The sequence below is a fragment of the Molossus molossus genome, unplaced genomic scaffold (genome assembly GCF_014108415.1).
Source record: "Molossus molossus isolate mMolMol1 unplaced genomic scaffold, mMolMol1.p scaffold_m16_p_1, whole genome shotgun sequence".
NCBI classification, from domain to species: Eukaryota; Metazoa; Chordata; class Mammalia; order Chiroptera; family Molossidae; genus Molossus; species Molossus molossus.
Window position 1 is genome coordinate 9,100,718 of NW_023425344.1, and position 15,803 is coordinate 9,116,520.

At 45.7% G+C, this 15,803-nt stretch overlaps 1 protein-coding gene across 1 annotated transcript in view; it reads left to right on the forward strand.

Moving 5' to 3' along the window:
* LOC118615321 (probable 18S rRNA (guanine-N(7))-methyltransferase) overlaps positions 1 to 15,803 on the forward strand; it is a 75,616-nt gene that overhangs the window by 3,855 nt on the left and 55,958 nt on the right. The window contains 1 exon segment of the mRNA XM_036240169.1: positions 7,885 to 7,999. Coding sequence (XP_036096062.1) covers positions 7,885 to 7,999 — 115 coding nt within the window.

Consider the following 15,803-nt stretch of genomic DNA (forward strand, 5'->3'; position numbering starts at 1 on the left):
TGTTGACCTCAGTATGATTTGCATTTGTGTCTCTGCAGAGGGGGGTTGCCAGCCGCTTGCCTATAGTCTTCCAGCAGTCATGCACACACCTTCCTAACATTCTAAATTCTGAAACAAAACAAAACTCTGGCCCACGAGTGTCAGATAGGAGAGTGCGGACAGGTAGTAAAGGCGAGGAGACACTGTGACACTGTTTAACAGGCACATCAACAAGGTCATTTGCTCAGGGAAAAGTGGTTTTCATCTATCCTGACACCGACGGGTGCACAGCAGTTCCGTTCCGGCACCGAGCACCCAGAATCAGTGCACACCCACAAGTTAAAGGTGCAGCCCCAACAAGACGGGCCGCACTTCAGACACCAGCCTCGAGTGGAGTCTCCAAGCCACCCACACTTCTGACCACCAGGCTATCATCAGGGGTTCCTATGACCCCTGCTAATTTGACAATTTGCTGAAATGACTCAGAGCTCAGGAAGGCGTTCTACGAGTAATTACAGGATAAGGGGTGCATTCAGGAACAGCCAAATGGAGCAAGTGCTGAGAGATCCCGAATGCAGAGCTTCCGTGCCCCTCCCCATGGAACCAGGACACGCCCCTTCCCCAGCACAGCCATGTGTTGGCCACCAGCAAGCTCCAACAAGCTTGGTGCCCAGATTCTACAGTGAGTTCTCATTCTGTAGGCATGATTGACCCAATTGTCATCCACATGATTGAACTCAATCTCCAGCCCCCCTTTCTTTCCCCAGAGTCAGGCTGCCTCAAAGTCTCAGCCCTCAAAGTATGTGGTTGGTCTTTCTGGTGACCTGTCTTATCCTAAAATTATCTAGGGGCCAACCAGGAGTCACTTCATTAACATAAACTCAGGCGTGGTCCATGAGACTCATAAATAACAAAGACACTTTTATCACTTGGGAAATTAGCAGAGTTTTAGAAGCTCTAAGCCAGAAAGCCTGGACAAAGACCAAATGAAGTTTTTATTATATACATCACCGACTCGTGTGTTAAAATCACTATATTGTTCTTCCTTTACCACTGGTGAGTTGGCTGGCTGCCTATGATTAATGTCCCAGGCTCTGATTTCTACTCTTCTGTTGATGTGACACCCAGTAGGAAGAAAGACTTACAGGGTGTTCTCATTGAGTTAGTGCTAACCTCCAATTCCTTTTTTGCTCCTGGGTGGGGATCAGGGAGATTTTTATTTAAATGATATGGACATTTTTGTGAAGATATATAAACATGCACACTTTTTGGTCCAAATTATTGCTTGATACTTTATAATTAACTGCCATTCTGCTTTTAATTTGTATTTTCCTTATGTTTTCAAACTAATAGCTGCTGGCTTAGAGGAACGTCACTGATTTTTATATATGTATCTTCTCTCTGGCTTCTTTACTCATAAACTCTTACTAATTCTAGTGTTTTGATTGATTCATTTGGATTTTTATAAGTGCTAAACCAAATAATCTTTACATAAGAATATCCCTTTCTATACTTACAACACTTATTTCTGTTTAAGCTTTGGGCTGTCCAGGACATGCAGAATACAATTACACAATAGGTGTGACGCTAGGAGCTTGGTTTTATTCTTGACTTCAATGCAGGAACTTCTGGAGTTTCATCATTAAGTAGGACATCAGATGTTTTAGAGCATACTTGTCTTCCTGATGATATGGACTTCAAGTCCTTGCATATGAAGCATTTTTATTATTCATAGATATTACGTTTTATTCATGGTCATTTTAACGTCATTAATTTTTGCACATTATTTTTTTTAGGAAGCTAATAACAGAATCTTCTTTGTGTCTTTTGTATACAAGTATGCCTGGAGTAATTATTCTAGAATGTGGGATCATCTGTAACAGCCACTTAATTCTAGCATTGCTACGAAGTCCCAGTTAAGGAACCCTTCTAGCGCACTGACTGGTGTGGCTCAGTTGGCTGAACGTCATTCTGGTCAGGGCACATGCCAGGGTTGTGGGCTCAATCCCCAGTCAGGGGCATGCAAGAGGCAGCCAATCAATGTTTCTGTTTCCTTCTCCTTTCCTCTCTCTCTCTAAAAAAAAAAATAATAATAATAATTGAAACATTTTTTTTAAAAAAGAACCCCTCTGGATATGTTTTACCTATACCTTTGTTGCATGGGCTCTACCTAACTACTGGACTCAAGATTCTGATGCAGTGAGCAGATTTGCCAATGGTAAAGACAAACCAGGGAAGGCAGCTCCAGGTGAAATTAGCCTCTTGGTGCCTCAGACCTACCTTGTCATCATACCTGTTTGCTACCGCTAGCAACCATCAAAGCCAGTGTGAGACATGTCTTGGTTCACCGGGCCCAGGTAGAATGCTCCCTCCTTAAGTAAAAATATGACACTCATTTGTGGCAGGAAAGAATTCCATCCAATCAGACTCAGATGTAATGTTGAATTATCTTAGAAATAATGCAGAAAACAAGTCTGATGCTTAATCCTTGTTAATTTAATATTCTGAAGAGATGTGGCTGTGGCTTCAGGTGGGATTCACTTTTCTATGTGAAGTTTTTGTTAACTAAACTAAATCCCTTTTTTAATCACTAGCTGTTGAATTGGAGACTCAACTGCCCCTGAAGGAAGCTTGAACGATTTCCGACCATTGCAAATGCACTCATGATTGAAACAAGAGCACGTAGCTGAGTCCATGGGCTTCAGGGATTAGCTGGCTACCTGGGGGGCCTCTGAGCCAATGTCCATGTGGAATGTATCCTGCATTCAAGTGCAGGAATAAAAATGAGCTGATCTACAGCTGGCATGTACATTAAAACACAGTGGTAACCGCAGAATTGTTGACCAGCGTAAGAAGCAAAAGATTTCTTTCAGAACAGAGTATTGGATCTCTGACATTGTATAGCATTATCAGGGAATAGTGGTGGTAAAAAGCAGACCGCTTTCAGTTTGTTTTAGTACTGTTGTTAGGTTGTCTTCAGATCATGACCCTTTTTTTGCCTGGCCAGGATCTGCCCAATGCTGGGATGGATGTGTTACCCACGGGCAAGGTACAACGTACACAGCCTCTGGCGTCCGCTGTGTCTATCCTGTATTTGAGTCTTCGGACAATCACCTCACTTCTGAGTTTTTATAAAATGAGTATACTAATGGATTCCTCATAGAATTCTTGTGAAAATTACATAAGAAGTGAGTATGCAACTTGAAATGTTTGGTAACAGCACATACCATCACTGGCTTATGAGTAGAGATGGTCTTGTCCATCTTCTTTGTTCGGCAATAAAACAATGGAATGAGTAGTGTTGACGTGTAAAAATTATTGAGTTGAAGCTCTCATCTTCTTAGCCTCACTCATTATACAGATGGTCTGGAAGACCTCTGAAAATGTTGCTTGAAGTCACAAAGAAAGGTAAGATATTGTCCTCCCCCAACCTCCCCCAAGTTTTCCTTCCAATAGGCACTGGACTTCTGGGGTTGGCTCCTAGGTGGGCAACTCTTGGGGAGGGTTTTTATTTTGTTTTGTTTTTTTCAATCCTCACCCGAGGACATTTTTCCATTTTTTGTTCAGATAGAGTGGGAGGGGGAGAGAGAGAGAGAACATTGATGTGAAAGGGACACATCGAGTGGTTGCCACCTGCACGGCCCAACCAGGGCCGGGGACAAACTGCAACCAACCAAGGCACGTACCCTTAGCGGGAACGAAACCTGGGCCTCTCTGGACCGCAGGCCGATGCTCTAACCGCTGAGCAAAACCGGCCAGGGCGAGGGTTTTTATTTTGAGTTCTGGTATAGAAAGTGGATGCACCATCTCACCCCTAGTACCTGCTTTCTACGGGAAAGGCAAGATGGACAGAGCAGGGATCTGAAGGCCACGGGGTAGGTGCTCTAATCCCACTGCCTCTTTTTATGAGCTGTGCAACTTTGGCCTTTTAACTCAACATCTCTGAACATAACTATTCTTGCTCACCTATGGGAAAATGTACCCCTTTCCATGGATTAGCATGAGAATCGAATGAAATAGCACTGCATACTCAGTATGATGTACACAATTGGTGCGACTCGGTGTTAATTCACTAATGTCTCCTTTCTAATGTGCGAGGAGAGCGGGAAAAGAAGGAAGGGAGAAGCAGGAGGCTGCATGAGAAATCATGTGGTGTCCATAGAATACAGCAGGTGTCTTGGAAAAGCCATTAAGAGCAAGTAGCAGCCCCCAACCCAGGCTGTGTCCATGACCACGGCTCCACCCAGCTGTTTGCAGATGGGCTGCTCTGGAATGGCAAATATTAGACCCAGGCAAACGTGGCTTCTGTGAATTTCTTCTGGGCTTCATTCTGAGAACTGTCATTCTGTGCATCTTCTCTCCACCTCTGCCTGTTCCCTGGCCGCCGGAATGTGGCCCTCACGGTGGCGCCGGAATCATTGCCAGGGTGATGGAGGTGTCCTGGGCTCCGAGTGTGCAGATTTGGGCCTGGATGGCTGGTGAGGGCTTCTTGACCAGGGGCCCCTGCTGTTCAAGGACAGCTCTAGCATCAAGATGACATAAAAACTGGTGTCCCCAAGGAGGCTGGCTCATCTTCCCCTCATTCAGGATTTCAACTTATTTTCATCTCCAAGGCATCCAGTTCAGGGGTCACAGGGCTTTTAAGCATGGTATTTGGTGACACGATTCTGACCCTGGAAGACCCTCAATATTTGTGTCTTTCCCAAAATTTATACGTTGAAGCCCCAAACTCCAATGTGATGATATTAGGATATGAAGCCTTTGAGAGAGGTAGCTTTAGACGAGGTCGTGAGGATGCGGTCGTGGTGGGTTTGGTCCCTTGCTCTCCCTCCCCCACCCACGTGAAGCAAGAAGGCAGCCACGTGCAAGAGAGCTCACGAAGAACGGACAGGCCAGCACCTGGTCCTGGACTTCCCAACCTCTGGAAGCGTGAGAAGCCGTCTGTTCTTTAAGCCACACAGTCCACAGTGTATTTTTAGAACAGCCAGATAACTAGACATCTCCTTAGAAACCTGTGTTCCGATCCCAGCTCTACAACCAGGTCCTGACCTTGGCTAAGTTAGGAACATGTCTGAGTGTCAGTCCCCTTGAAGAGTTACAAGGCACAGGAAAAGAGAAAGGGGTTATTTCACTTACCTCTTCACTTGTAACAAACCCCAAAATGTGGCTTGAAACAACTTATTATTAGGTCTCATAGTTTGTAGTTCTTTGTGTGTTTGCTAATCCTCACCCAAGGATATTTTTTCCATTTTTTTTTTTTTAGAGAGAGTGGAAGGGAGGAAGGAGTGAGAAAGAGGGAGAGAGAGAGAAACATCAATGTGAGAGAGACATCAATTGGTTGCCTCCCGCACGTGCCCTGACCAGGGCCTGTGATCGAACCTGCAGCCCAGGTATGTGCCCTTGACCAGGAATCAAACCCACGACCCTTCAGTGCATGGCCGGCACTCTAACCACTGAACCACACCAGCCAGCCATAGTTCTACAGTTGTACTGGGCTCAGGGGGGCAGTTCGCTGGTGGGGGTCTGTAGCTGCAGTCATCCAAAGGCTGAGCACCCAAGAAGACTCCTCAGGTGGGGGTATTTTGTGCCGTTCCCCTCTGGCAGCTCCGTTGAAGATGCTGACCTGAGAGTCTACATGTGGCCTCTCCATGTGGTGTGAGCTTATCACAGTATGATAGATGGGTCCCCTCCCCCCCAAAAAAGAGCATTTCCAGGGGAGCATAGGTAAAAAGCTCGAGGCTTCCTCTTATCCAATCTTGGAAGCCCTGGGACATCTGCCACATTCTCATGGTCAAGCAATCCACGGACTTCAGTGAAGATTCAAAGGGAGAGGAAAGAGACTCCACTACTCAACAGGATGGAGGCGAGATTATAACGCAGAAGAGCACGAAGGCGGAGACCTCGGAGCAGCCATTTTGGAAAAGGTCGTCTGCCACAAAAAGACCAAAGAAACAGGTGAGATTGGTCCCCTGTCAAAGTTGGAAGACAAACCTTGTCATTTCAATGTTCAGCATGATTCTGTCTGCCTCCTCTGCTGACAGCTGTGCTGAGGATGGGTGTCGTTTTAGTCCCATTGGAGACCCCGTTAGAGAAAGAGTCTCTCCTCAGCTCCTGCTAATGGTCCAGGTCCCCAACCCCTTTACACTTGTTTGTCATCTGGGCCTTCTCCTTTCCCTTGCCCCCTCCTCTAATTTCCAGTGTTCCTTTAAGCAGAACTCGGGAACCTCGGAGATGTTCTTCCCCCTTCTCTGAGGACTGGAGAGAGCTAAGCATAACATCAGGGATGCCAAGCACATTACCCTATTATCACGAAGGCACAGCCTCCTGGACGGAGACAGCTTCCCGTGAGAAGCAGGCACCGCTAACGACAGGGTACACGTGCCTCATGGCGTTTATTAATTCTCTATGTTGCCAAAGCATTTCACCACAAAATTCCAGCTTAAAACAATACCCACTTATTATCTAACGTTTCCACAGGTCGAAAGTTCTCTGGGTATCACCACACTGAAATCAAGGTGTTGACCAAGCTGAGTTTTAACTTGGAGGTTGTACGGAAAATCTGTCGTGGAAAGTCAGGTTCGTGGCGGAATTCAGTTCCTTGTGGCTGTATGACTGAAGTCTCCAGTTTCTTACTGGCTACCAGGCAGATTCACTCGCATCTTTTAGAGTGAATGGCCTTGCCACATGGTCCCCTCCTTCTTCAAGTCATCGACAGAGAGCTCCTCATGTGCCCAAACTTCTTCACCTTTGTTTTATTTATTTATTTATTTTTTATCCTCACCTGAGGACATTTTTCCATTTTTTGTTCAGATAGAGCGAGAGGGAGAGAGAGGAAGAGAGAGAGAGAGAAACATCGATGTGAAGGGACACATCGAGTGGCTGCCACCCGCACGACCAACCAGGGCCGGGGACAAACTGCAACCGAGGTACGTGCCCTTAGCGGGAACCGAACCCGGGTCTCTGTACCGCAGGCCGACGCTCCAACCGCTAAGCCAAACCGGCCAGGGCTTCTTGACCTTTGAATCTCCGACTCCCTCTATCACTGACCTCTAGACCCAGATATATCGGTCTCGTGTGATTATGACATCCCCAGATAAACTCCTCACCTTAAGACAAACTGATTTGAGACCTTCATCGCACCCCAAACATTCCTTCACACCAGTACCTACATTAGCATTTAACTGGGGACTGGTCCTCCAATTTCAAAGTTCAGGAAAAGTCCCACTCAACAGTCTGTGACATTATTATGAACTGGGATGATGACTGCTTAGACATGGTGTCCAGGGGAGCAAGCGTGTGCCATTCCCAGACCTCTGGCCTTTACAGTCACAGCTCATTCCCTTTGCTTGGAAAGCAACGAACACCGTCAGACAACGCAAGCCCAGACTTGCCTAGTCCACTGTGGAAGGTTAGGGACTCCTGAGCTGAATTCTTAGCATGTGACACTCTGGGCCAGTAATTTCTACCTACTTCATTTTTTTTTTTCTTTAAGAGAGAGAGAGAGAAACATTGATGTGAGAGAGAAACATCGATTGACTGCCTCCTGCACACCCCCTATTAGAGATCAAGCCTGAAACTTGGGCTTGTGCCCCAACTGGGAATCAGTACCAGGACCTCTCAGTCCATGGGATGACGCTCAATCCACTGGGCCACGCCGGCCGGCAACCTACTTCATCTTTTACTTCATGAACAACATTCCCACCTGTCATGGAGAGAGGTAGCAGTCGAGAGAACACCGGGAGCTCTCATTGTATTAACAATGCTTCATGCCTGAGTATCTCATGGTCGTTATTAATAATATGTCGTACTTTTGTGTATGTCTAAAACATTTCATAGAAATTATTAATTCTGGGAAAATGTCCCCACAGAGCCCTATAACGTTATATTAGCCTGTTTTCTCCACAGAACTGAAGAGCTTATGAGGACCGAGCAGCTCACGTTGGTTTTCCCAGCCATGCCCACGGTGGGCAATGCAGAACTGGCTGTGAAGATCTGTCTAGACCGAGTGCAGGGCATCCTGGTAGTGTGCAAGCTGGCTTCCCTTTTCCTTCTCATCCTCCAAATTCTACCCAGGCATTAAATTGAGTTCAGCGTCCCCCTCATCTGATCTTTCCTGCGTTTTCACTAATGAATACAATCCGCACTAGCATCTCTCTGTGTGTCCATGTGCATTTTGTGCTATAAAAGAGATTTCCTCTCATTTCACCCCACTTTGTCCCACCAACACCTCTGTGAGAGACACATTATTCTCATGTGAAAGTTCATGCCAAGATAATCCAGTGAGCATCTGCTATTGTCCACATATTGTAGAAAGCTCCGGAGATACAGCAATGGAAGCAGAGTAGAGAAAAATGTTGTTGCTTTCTTTAAGGAGCTTTGAATTGAAATAAGAAACTAGGAAACAGGCTCAGACAGGCCTGTGGTCCCCCAGCATAGGCAGAACCTGAGTGGGTACACAGCTGCGGTCTTACTCTAGGCTCAGCCCTGGATGTGGCTCCTGTTTTACTTCCATTATCCACAACCCAGTCGTGTAAGACTGACGTATTACGAATGAAGGAACGTTCTCTCTGAGAAACCTTACAAGGATGGTAAGAGATTGTGCCTGGTGGAGTAGGCTCCCTAAGAATTCATGTCCACTGGGAACCTCAGAATGTGACCTTATTTGGAAAGAGGATCTTTGCAGATGTGATTCAGATGCACTCACACTGGATCAAGGTGGGACTTGAACCCAATGACTGCTGTTCCTTTAAAAGGTCATGTGAAGACCCAGAAGGGCACGCAGGAAAGAGCCGTGTGGTGAGGAGGTGGAGACTAGAACACTACATCTACAAGCTAAGAACGCCAAGGGTTGTGAGCAACAGCCAGGAGCTACTAGAGACACCTGAACAGAGGCTCCTTCTGAGGGTCAGTCCTACTGACCCCTTGATTTCAGACATCTGGCCTCCTGCATGGTGAGACATTAAATGTCTATCGTTCAAAGCCAGCTGGTCTGTGGTCCTTTGTTACAGCAGCCCTAGCAAACTCATACAGAGACTGAGGCTGGAGCCAGGCCCTTATTCCATGCCAGAGTCCTGGTTCTCACCCCTGCGCTCTCCTTCACATGGGCTGACCAGAGAAAGGGTGAAGAGGAGGCGAATGTGCTCTGCAAATCTCAACGTGTTGCTCCGAGCTCATGGATCTTTATCATGAGGATCCAAGAAAATCCACTCCCCAAATGACCTAAGAACCCAGCAACATTTTATTAGCAAATACAGTGAGATATGAGACACAGCTCCTTCCCCATGGTTAAGTCAACTCTTTAGAATGATATTTTCAGAATTCCTCCTGCTTTCACTCAGCTCCCCATTCAGATCAGAATGATGCCCGAAACGGTGAGAAAGCCCCGAGTAACACAGCCCACCTCGGCTGTCATCAACCACGCTAGGAGGTGCAGGGCGCGCCCGGACTGGGGCAGGCGTGTGCACCCTGGACTGGCTGAAGGGGTGGTACATGGTACCTTGGTGTTCGGTTTTGTTGTTACCGTCATCATAAAACAATGCCCTAAAAAGTCCTCTGTGCATGTAATCAGCTTATAAAGAGAAAGGAACCGAGTCTGCTCTCTCAAGAGGATTTTCTTAAGGAGAGAAATGGACCTTTGTCTTGTCTGAGTGTTTGCATTCCTTCTAGTCCCACCACAGCCATACACACACACACACGTATGCACACAGGTGTACACATCTTGCATACATGTACACAGGCCCACACTCCCTCAAAGGAACTACCTGCTCCGCATTCCCTCAGACCCCACCGTCTGCTCTGTATCTTCATGGCTAACCCCTTCTGCTGACATGTCAAATGCTAAGAATAAATGTGGTGTTTCCATAGCATTGCACCCTCCCAATCTCTTCTTAATACCCATCTTACAGATATGCAAAATGAGGTACAGAAAGATTATGCAAGGTGGCCCAGCTCTTACCTGGTTCTTGCGTTCTCTCTAGTCCTTCACTGCATTTCTTCCTGGGAATGTAAATCCCACCCCTACCCTGAAGACACCAGAGTTCTGGCTCCAGCCCAGACAGGGGTGCTCCGGGCTCCCCAACAGCATGACGTCCTCCTTCGCTTGGCGTCTCAGACACCCCAAACATAATGTGTCGGAAACAACTCCCTTCTTCCCTCCGCCACATCCTATAAACAGGTCCAAAGTCGTTACCCACCCTTCCCTACTCCCTGACCCCCAGTGACTGTTCCACCATCTCTTGATGTAGCTGCTCAGTCCACACAACAAAGAATTTCCCACGATGTTCATTTTTCATCTCCCCCTTTCTAAATCGCACACACCAGCAAGTTCTTGCACTTACACCCTCCAAATATGCCCCTAGCGGATCTATGTTTCCCCCTCCCTACTCTTGTCACTCTGTCTTCACCAGCAGGGACACTGGGGTCTTCTGACTGATCTCCTCACTTCCGCTCAGTCCAAGGGATCATCTTGAAACAAAAATCTGATCAGGTATTTCCCTGCATGGTGCCCAGTACATCATGCCATCAGGGTACATGCCTTTACAGTCTTAGAAAACAAGCCACGAAAAGCCATCAAATGCTGTTCGCAAAAACCCTGTGGCCATCAATTTGATAGCTTGGAAATACTGAAAATAAATGGCAGCCCTGAATGGTAAGGGATGGATGAGCCTTGGCAGGCTGCCCGTATGCATGTTCCTGGATACCAGGGCTGTGCCTGACCGTTAGGCACCTGCTTGGCCATTAAGCCCTGGTCAGCACACTCAGAGCCAATGACTTCCCCATCATTCTTGCAACTGCTCCAGTTTCTGTCATGGTGGCCGCATTCCAGAAGTGAGGGGGATAGGAGCAGAAATGGGGAACAGACTACAAAGAAATGTCAGACTTCCAAGGGTCTCCTAGGTCATAGTAAAGGGGTAACATCCAACAGGAAAGCAGAGAGGGGCCCTGAGTAATCCTCTCCAGCTCACGTGAGCAGTTCACCTTTGGGGTTGGCCTTATGGGATGGCAGAGCCACCTTGCCCATATCCCAGCCCAAAGGGCAGGTTGAGCAGCAGACATACAGACAGGATCCTGGCATCCAAACAACCAGGAGTAGGGTACAGAACATGCTAGAATGGAGGCGTGTCGAGAGCTCGGAGAAAAGATCAGTTCAGTCTGCGGAGAAGTACTCATGGAGAATTCAACATTTAAGCCCCTTTGTAGCGATCACCGAATGAAGAACAGAGGGATGACTTTTCAGATAGAGAGAACAGCCTGTGCAGAAGCCATAAAAGCATGTACACTCTGGTAGAAACCAGGGCTCCAGGGATGAGGTGGGGGTGGGTAAGTTCCGGTAGATGCCTGGAGCTTGCAATCAAGGACAGTCCAGGTCATTGGAGATGTCCACAGGGGTCACATGTGGAGTGGAGAGACACACATTTGGTTTAGGGGGAGGCCATACGTGGGCAAGAGGTCAACTGGGTAGTTAAAGGGGAGGGGTATCACCAAGGCAGATGTCTCAGACCACTCCTGGGATTGTCCCTGTAGGTTGTAGGGGACTCTCCCCTGTGCCCACATAGCACTCCATGCTTCCGGCTCCCAGGGCACAACCTGCTGCCATCCATCTGTATGTATTGTTTCATGATTACAGAATCTAATTTTCCTCTTAAGATACTCAGAACGGAGATCAATTAAATAAATTTTTTAAAGCACCTTTAAATGTATTTTTGTTGGTATTTGGTTTTGTTTATCAATTTGAGAGAGGTAGAAACATCGATGTGAGATAGAAACATCGATTGGCTGCCTCCCCAACCCTCCACCCCCCACTGGGGATCAAGCCTGAAACCCGGGCATGTGCCCTGACTGGGAAGCCAACTGGCAACCCCTTGACGCATGGGAAGATGCCCAATCCACTGAGCCACACTGGTCAGACTGAAAAGCCCCTTTAAATCAATCACCCAAAAATGACCTCTGTAAATCATTTGGTGGATGTCCTGTGGGCATTAATTCCTATGTGTGCATGTGTGTGTTTGTGTGCATAGCACAAACTTTCCTAGTCCGCTCTTTGCACTTCATGATATTTATATTGGAACTATATTCCAATGCCCATCCATATCCATTTGCATCACAAGATTTTTTTGGTTGCCTGGCAATTCACAACCTAGTTTTGATAACCAATCTGTGGCCTTTGAATATCAGGTTGTTTCTAAATTTTCGCTTTTATAAATAAGTTACAGTGAGTGTCCCTGTCCTCAGAACTTTTTGCATTTGTATAAATATTTTTTAGAACAAAATATCCAGAGTTTTTTTTTATTATTATTAAAGATATATACACGTCTAAGTATTTAGAATATACTGCCAAACTCCTCTTTAGAAAGTGTGACTTGGTTGAACAGTACCTTAAGGTGCCCATTTCTCCACAACCTCACAGACCCCGGGAGTTATCAGTCTCCCTTTTCATCTCAATCCAATAGACACACAGTGGTATTGATAGTGACAGAGAGAGCTCCTCATCCCTGCTAGTTGCTAGTGTGAGTGGGCTTCTTGAGTTATCCCAAGAAATGTTTTGAGACTTGCACGGGAGTCTAAGGTATTGTAGAAAGCTTTATTTCTGTGAAATCAAACCCCTGAGTTTCCAAGGTCCCATTTCCCTTTGTTGAACCAAGGAAGAAGTGTAGCTGTGTCTTCAGTAGGCTGGAGTGAAAGCCATTGTCCAGAGTTTTCACTCCATATTGGAGCAGCGTCCAATCCCGAATCAAGCTAGCTTAGTTCGTGTTCCCTGGTGCAGTTCATCAGTCCATTGTGTGTGGGGTCCACATGGCTGTGGCCCACACAGGTGAACGCAAGAGAACCAAGAGTCGAGAGCGGGAGCTCCTTTGGTGGGGAATTATGTATCCCCAAATTTTTCCTGGCTCGCACTGGCCATGCCCAGGCTGGCCAATGATCTCTGTTCCCAGGTTTGACTGACATGTACCTTCCCTAGTCACTCCACCTTTATTGTGCATATGTCTGTCTCCCCTTTGTTGGAATCCTTTCCCCAGTGATCTGTGGAGAAAGGGGCGGTGGTTCCCTGGGGAGTGTCAAATTGCAGCTTCCTAGTGAAGCTACCCAAACAGACATACCTATAATGTCTGACCTCCCTTTTGTCCTTTCCTATAATTAATATCTAGCTAATTACAATGGTATCTGTATGTTGTTATAATTTTATTGTAGGTTGCATTTCCTTTGTTATTGATGAGATTAATCTTAATATATTTACTGATCATCTGTATTTTTTTCTTTTGAAAGTGACCAACTTATTTTCTCTGCCTTTATATTGGGGTATTTGCCTTTGTTTTTAAATGCTATAAAATATTTTTTATAAGTTTCTGTCACTTATATTGCAAAAAATATTCATTTTAGTTTGTCTTTGACATTAGACTTTGGTTATGGTATTTTAATCATTCAGAATTTGTTTTGTGTGATGCGGCCATATTTAGCCTTAGTTTCTTTTATGGTTTTTGCCTTTGGGGTCATGCTTTGAGAGTCCGTCCCCACCCTGTGATTAGGTAAATGTAAACCAGATGTCAGCTCAGTCACTCCAGCTGTAGCATCTGCAGTCACAGGCTTTGTATGTAGGAAGCTCAGCCCGCTCACCAGCTTCCACAATAAATCCATTCACAGAAATTGTTTTGTGGAAATTGGGGGAGGGCACAGGGGAAGGAGTTTATAATGAAGGACACATCACAATTAAGTACCACCACCCCCCTGTCTTTTTTTCTTCTTGCCAAATCTCCTCTCTATTTCTCCCTCTAGTGAGCACCAAAAATTCATTAATTATGCAGAGCAATTGATGAACCATCTTTTGATATGTAAGTATTCCTTAAAGGTCTTGACCTGCAATGCGAGCAGGTTATCAAGTATTGCTTCCAAACAAATAATATACTACTATCTTCCAAAAGATTTTGGTGAACACATTTTATTCCAACGCATTACATGAATACATATTACATGAATACATAAATACTGCTGTATTTCCTTTCAGTGATTAATAGTTTTATACCTGATATTTAAATACATATTATACTCAGAAATTGTTTTTGTGTGTGGAGTGTAGAACTGCAAGATGATTATTGAAATTTTTGTCTCTCCCTCCCCAGCAATTGTCACTAGACTGGGACCTATAGGAGGTATCAGGTGTACTTGTTGCCCTTTGTGTCTTTAGTACCTTTCACAGTAGGTGCATAGTAGGTGCTCACTAAATAAATATGGGATGGATGCAGAAAATGCAGTGAAAACTTATTGAGGCCAAATTTTTACTTTCCTCGTTTAAAATGAGGCTTGCCTTCTCCAAATGAAACTCAAGAACTCCTTCTCCACTAAACTGATTGAAATTCTCACCTTTGTTGACAGTGCTCTGTAGGGGAACGATGTGACTTAGCCTACCCTGGCTCTCTCCCCCTTCTTTCGGTACCTGCACCCTGATTTCTCTTGTGGAACTGAGGGTGAGCTGCTTTGGGCCAATGAGAACACTGAATCCCTTCGGCCATCGTTATTGCTTCAGGAGTGGACATGTGACAATCCCGGCCAGTGAGAGGTGCCCCAGGAATTCTGGCAGAATTCCTTCTTTGCAAGAGGGTGGAGGTCAATGTGTCAAACTACTAGTGTGGAGAGGTGGTCCATCGTGGCCATCTGTGGCAGGCTGGAGAAATAGACCCACACGGAGGAAAGCAGAACTAGGAGATAAAGACAGACTTCTAAAATGCTTATTTGAATACTCGCTCTCGCCAGTGTTTATGAGAACAAGGTGATTTTTGAAAGCAAACAAATTCCTCTTTTAGGCTGAAGTCAGTTTGACTTAGGTAGCTCTCCTTTACACCCCCAAGTAGGGTTTATCATCTTGACTTGGACAGGTGAGCATATAACCCCAGTATCAAAGATGTAGGCTTACTGACACAAAGATGTCAAAGTCAGTGGCACTTCTGGTCACTGTTGCCCCAGTCTATCTGTCTCTGTGACTTGCTGGGCTGCACTAGGATTCATCAAGAAACATCTTCTTGGAATAGAGTGTTAACTAAAATTAACTGAGCCCCCACTAGGAACTGTGCACCATGAATACATTAATAGTTTCGATTTCTTCTACCAATTATGTCAAGTTATTCATGAGAAGCTGAGGTTTTACTAAAACACATTTAAAGTAGGAGTCACAGGTGGTAACAGAAAGGCATGGTTATGAATATTGTCTCTGGACCTAGGCCATTTAGACCTGGATATCTAGTTCTACCACTTAAATGCTACAAAAATTTGGAGAAATTACTTCCATTATCCGGCCTCTCTTTCCTCATCTATAATAGTAGATCTATATTGTATAGTTGCTGAAAGGACTCAATAAGGTAATACATAGATACAGAGAACAGCAGTTGCCAACTGATAAGTGCTCACCAGGGATTAACTATCACAGTGTGCTGGTGTAGGCAGGGCTATCAGACGCTCATATCAGTACAAAATACATGCTGTCCCTTGGAGAGCCTATAAATAACTCTAAAATCACTTCAATACAGTGTTGCCAGGGCCCTGTGTTAGGTGCCACTGCCCAGCACATCCCACCCCCTTCCTACCATCCTGACCACAGAACAGGAAGGACCTGACACTCGAGGTGCTGGTGCTATCTTGTGTGTGTGTGTGTGTGTGTGTGTGTGTGTGAGAGAGAGAGAGAGAGAGAGAAGCTGATGCCGTTCCTTGAGCCCTGAATCAACTCTACGAAGGCAGCTTGGTCTTTGTGTTCCCATGTAGAGGAACCAATAAATTTCACTTTTCCTTAAGCAAATATAGGTAAACTCTCTGTCAGAACTGAAATGGTCCAACAGATA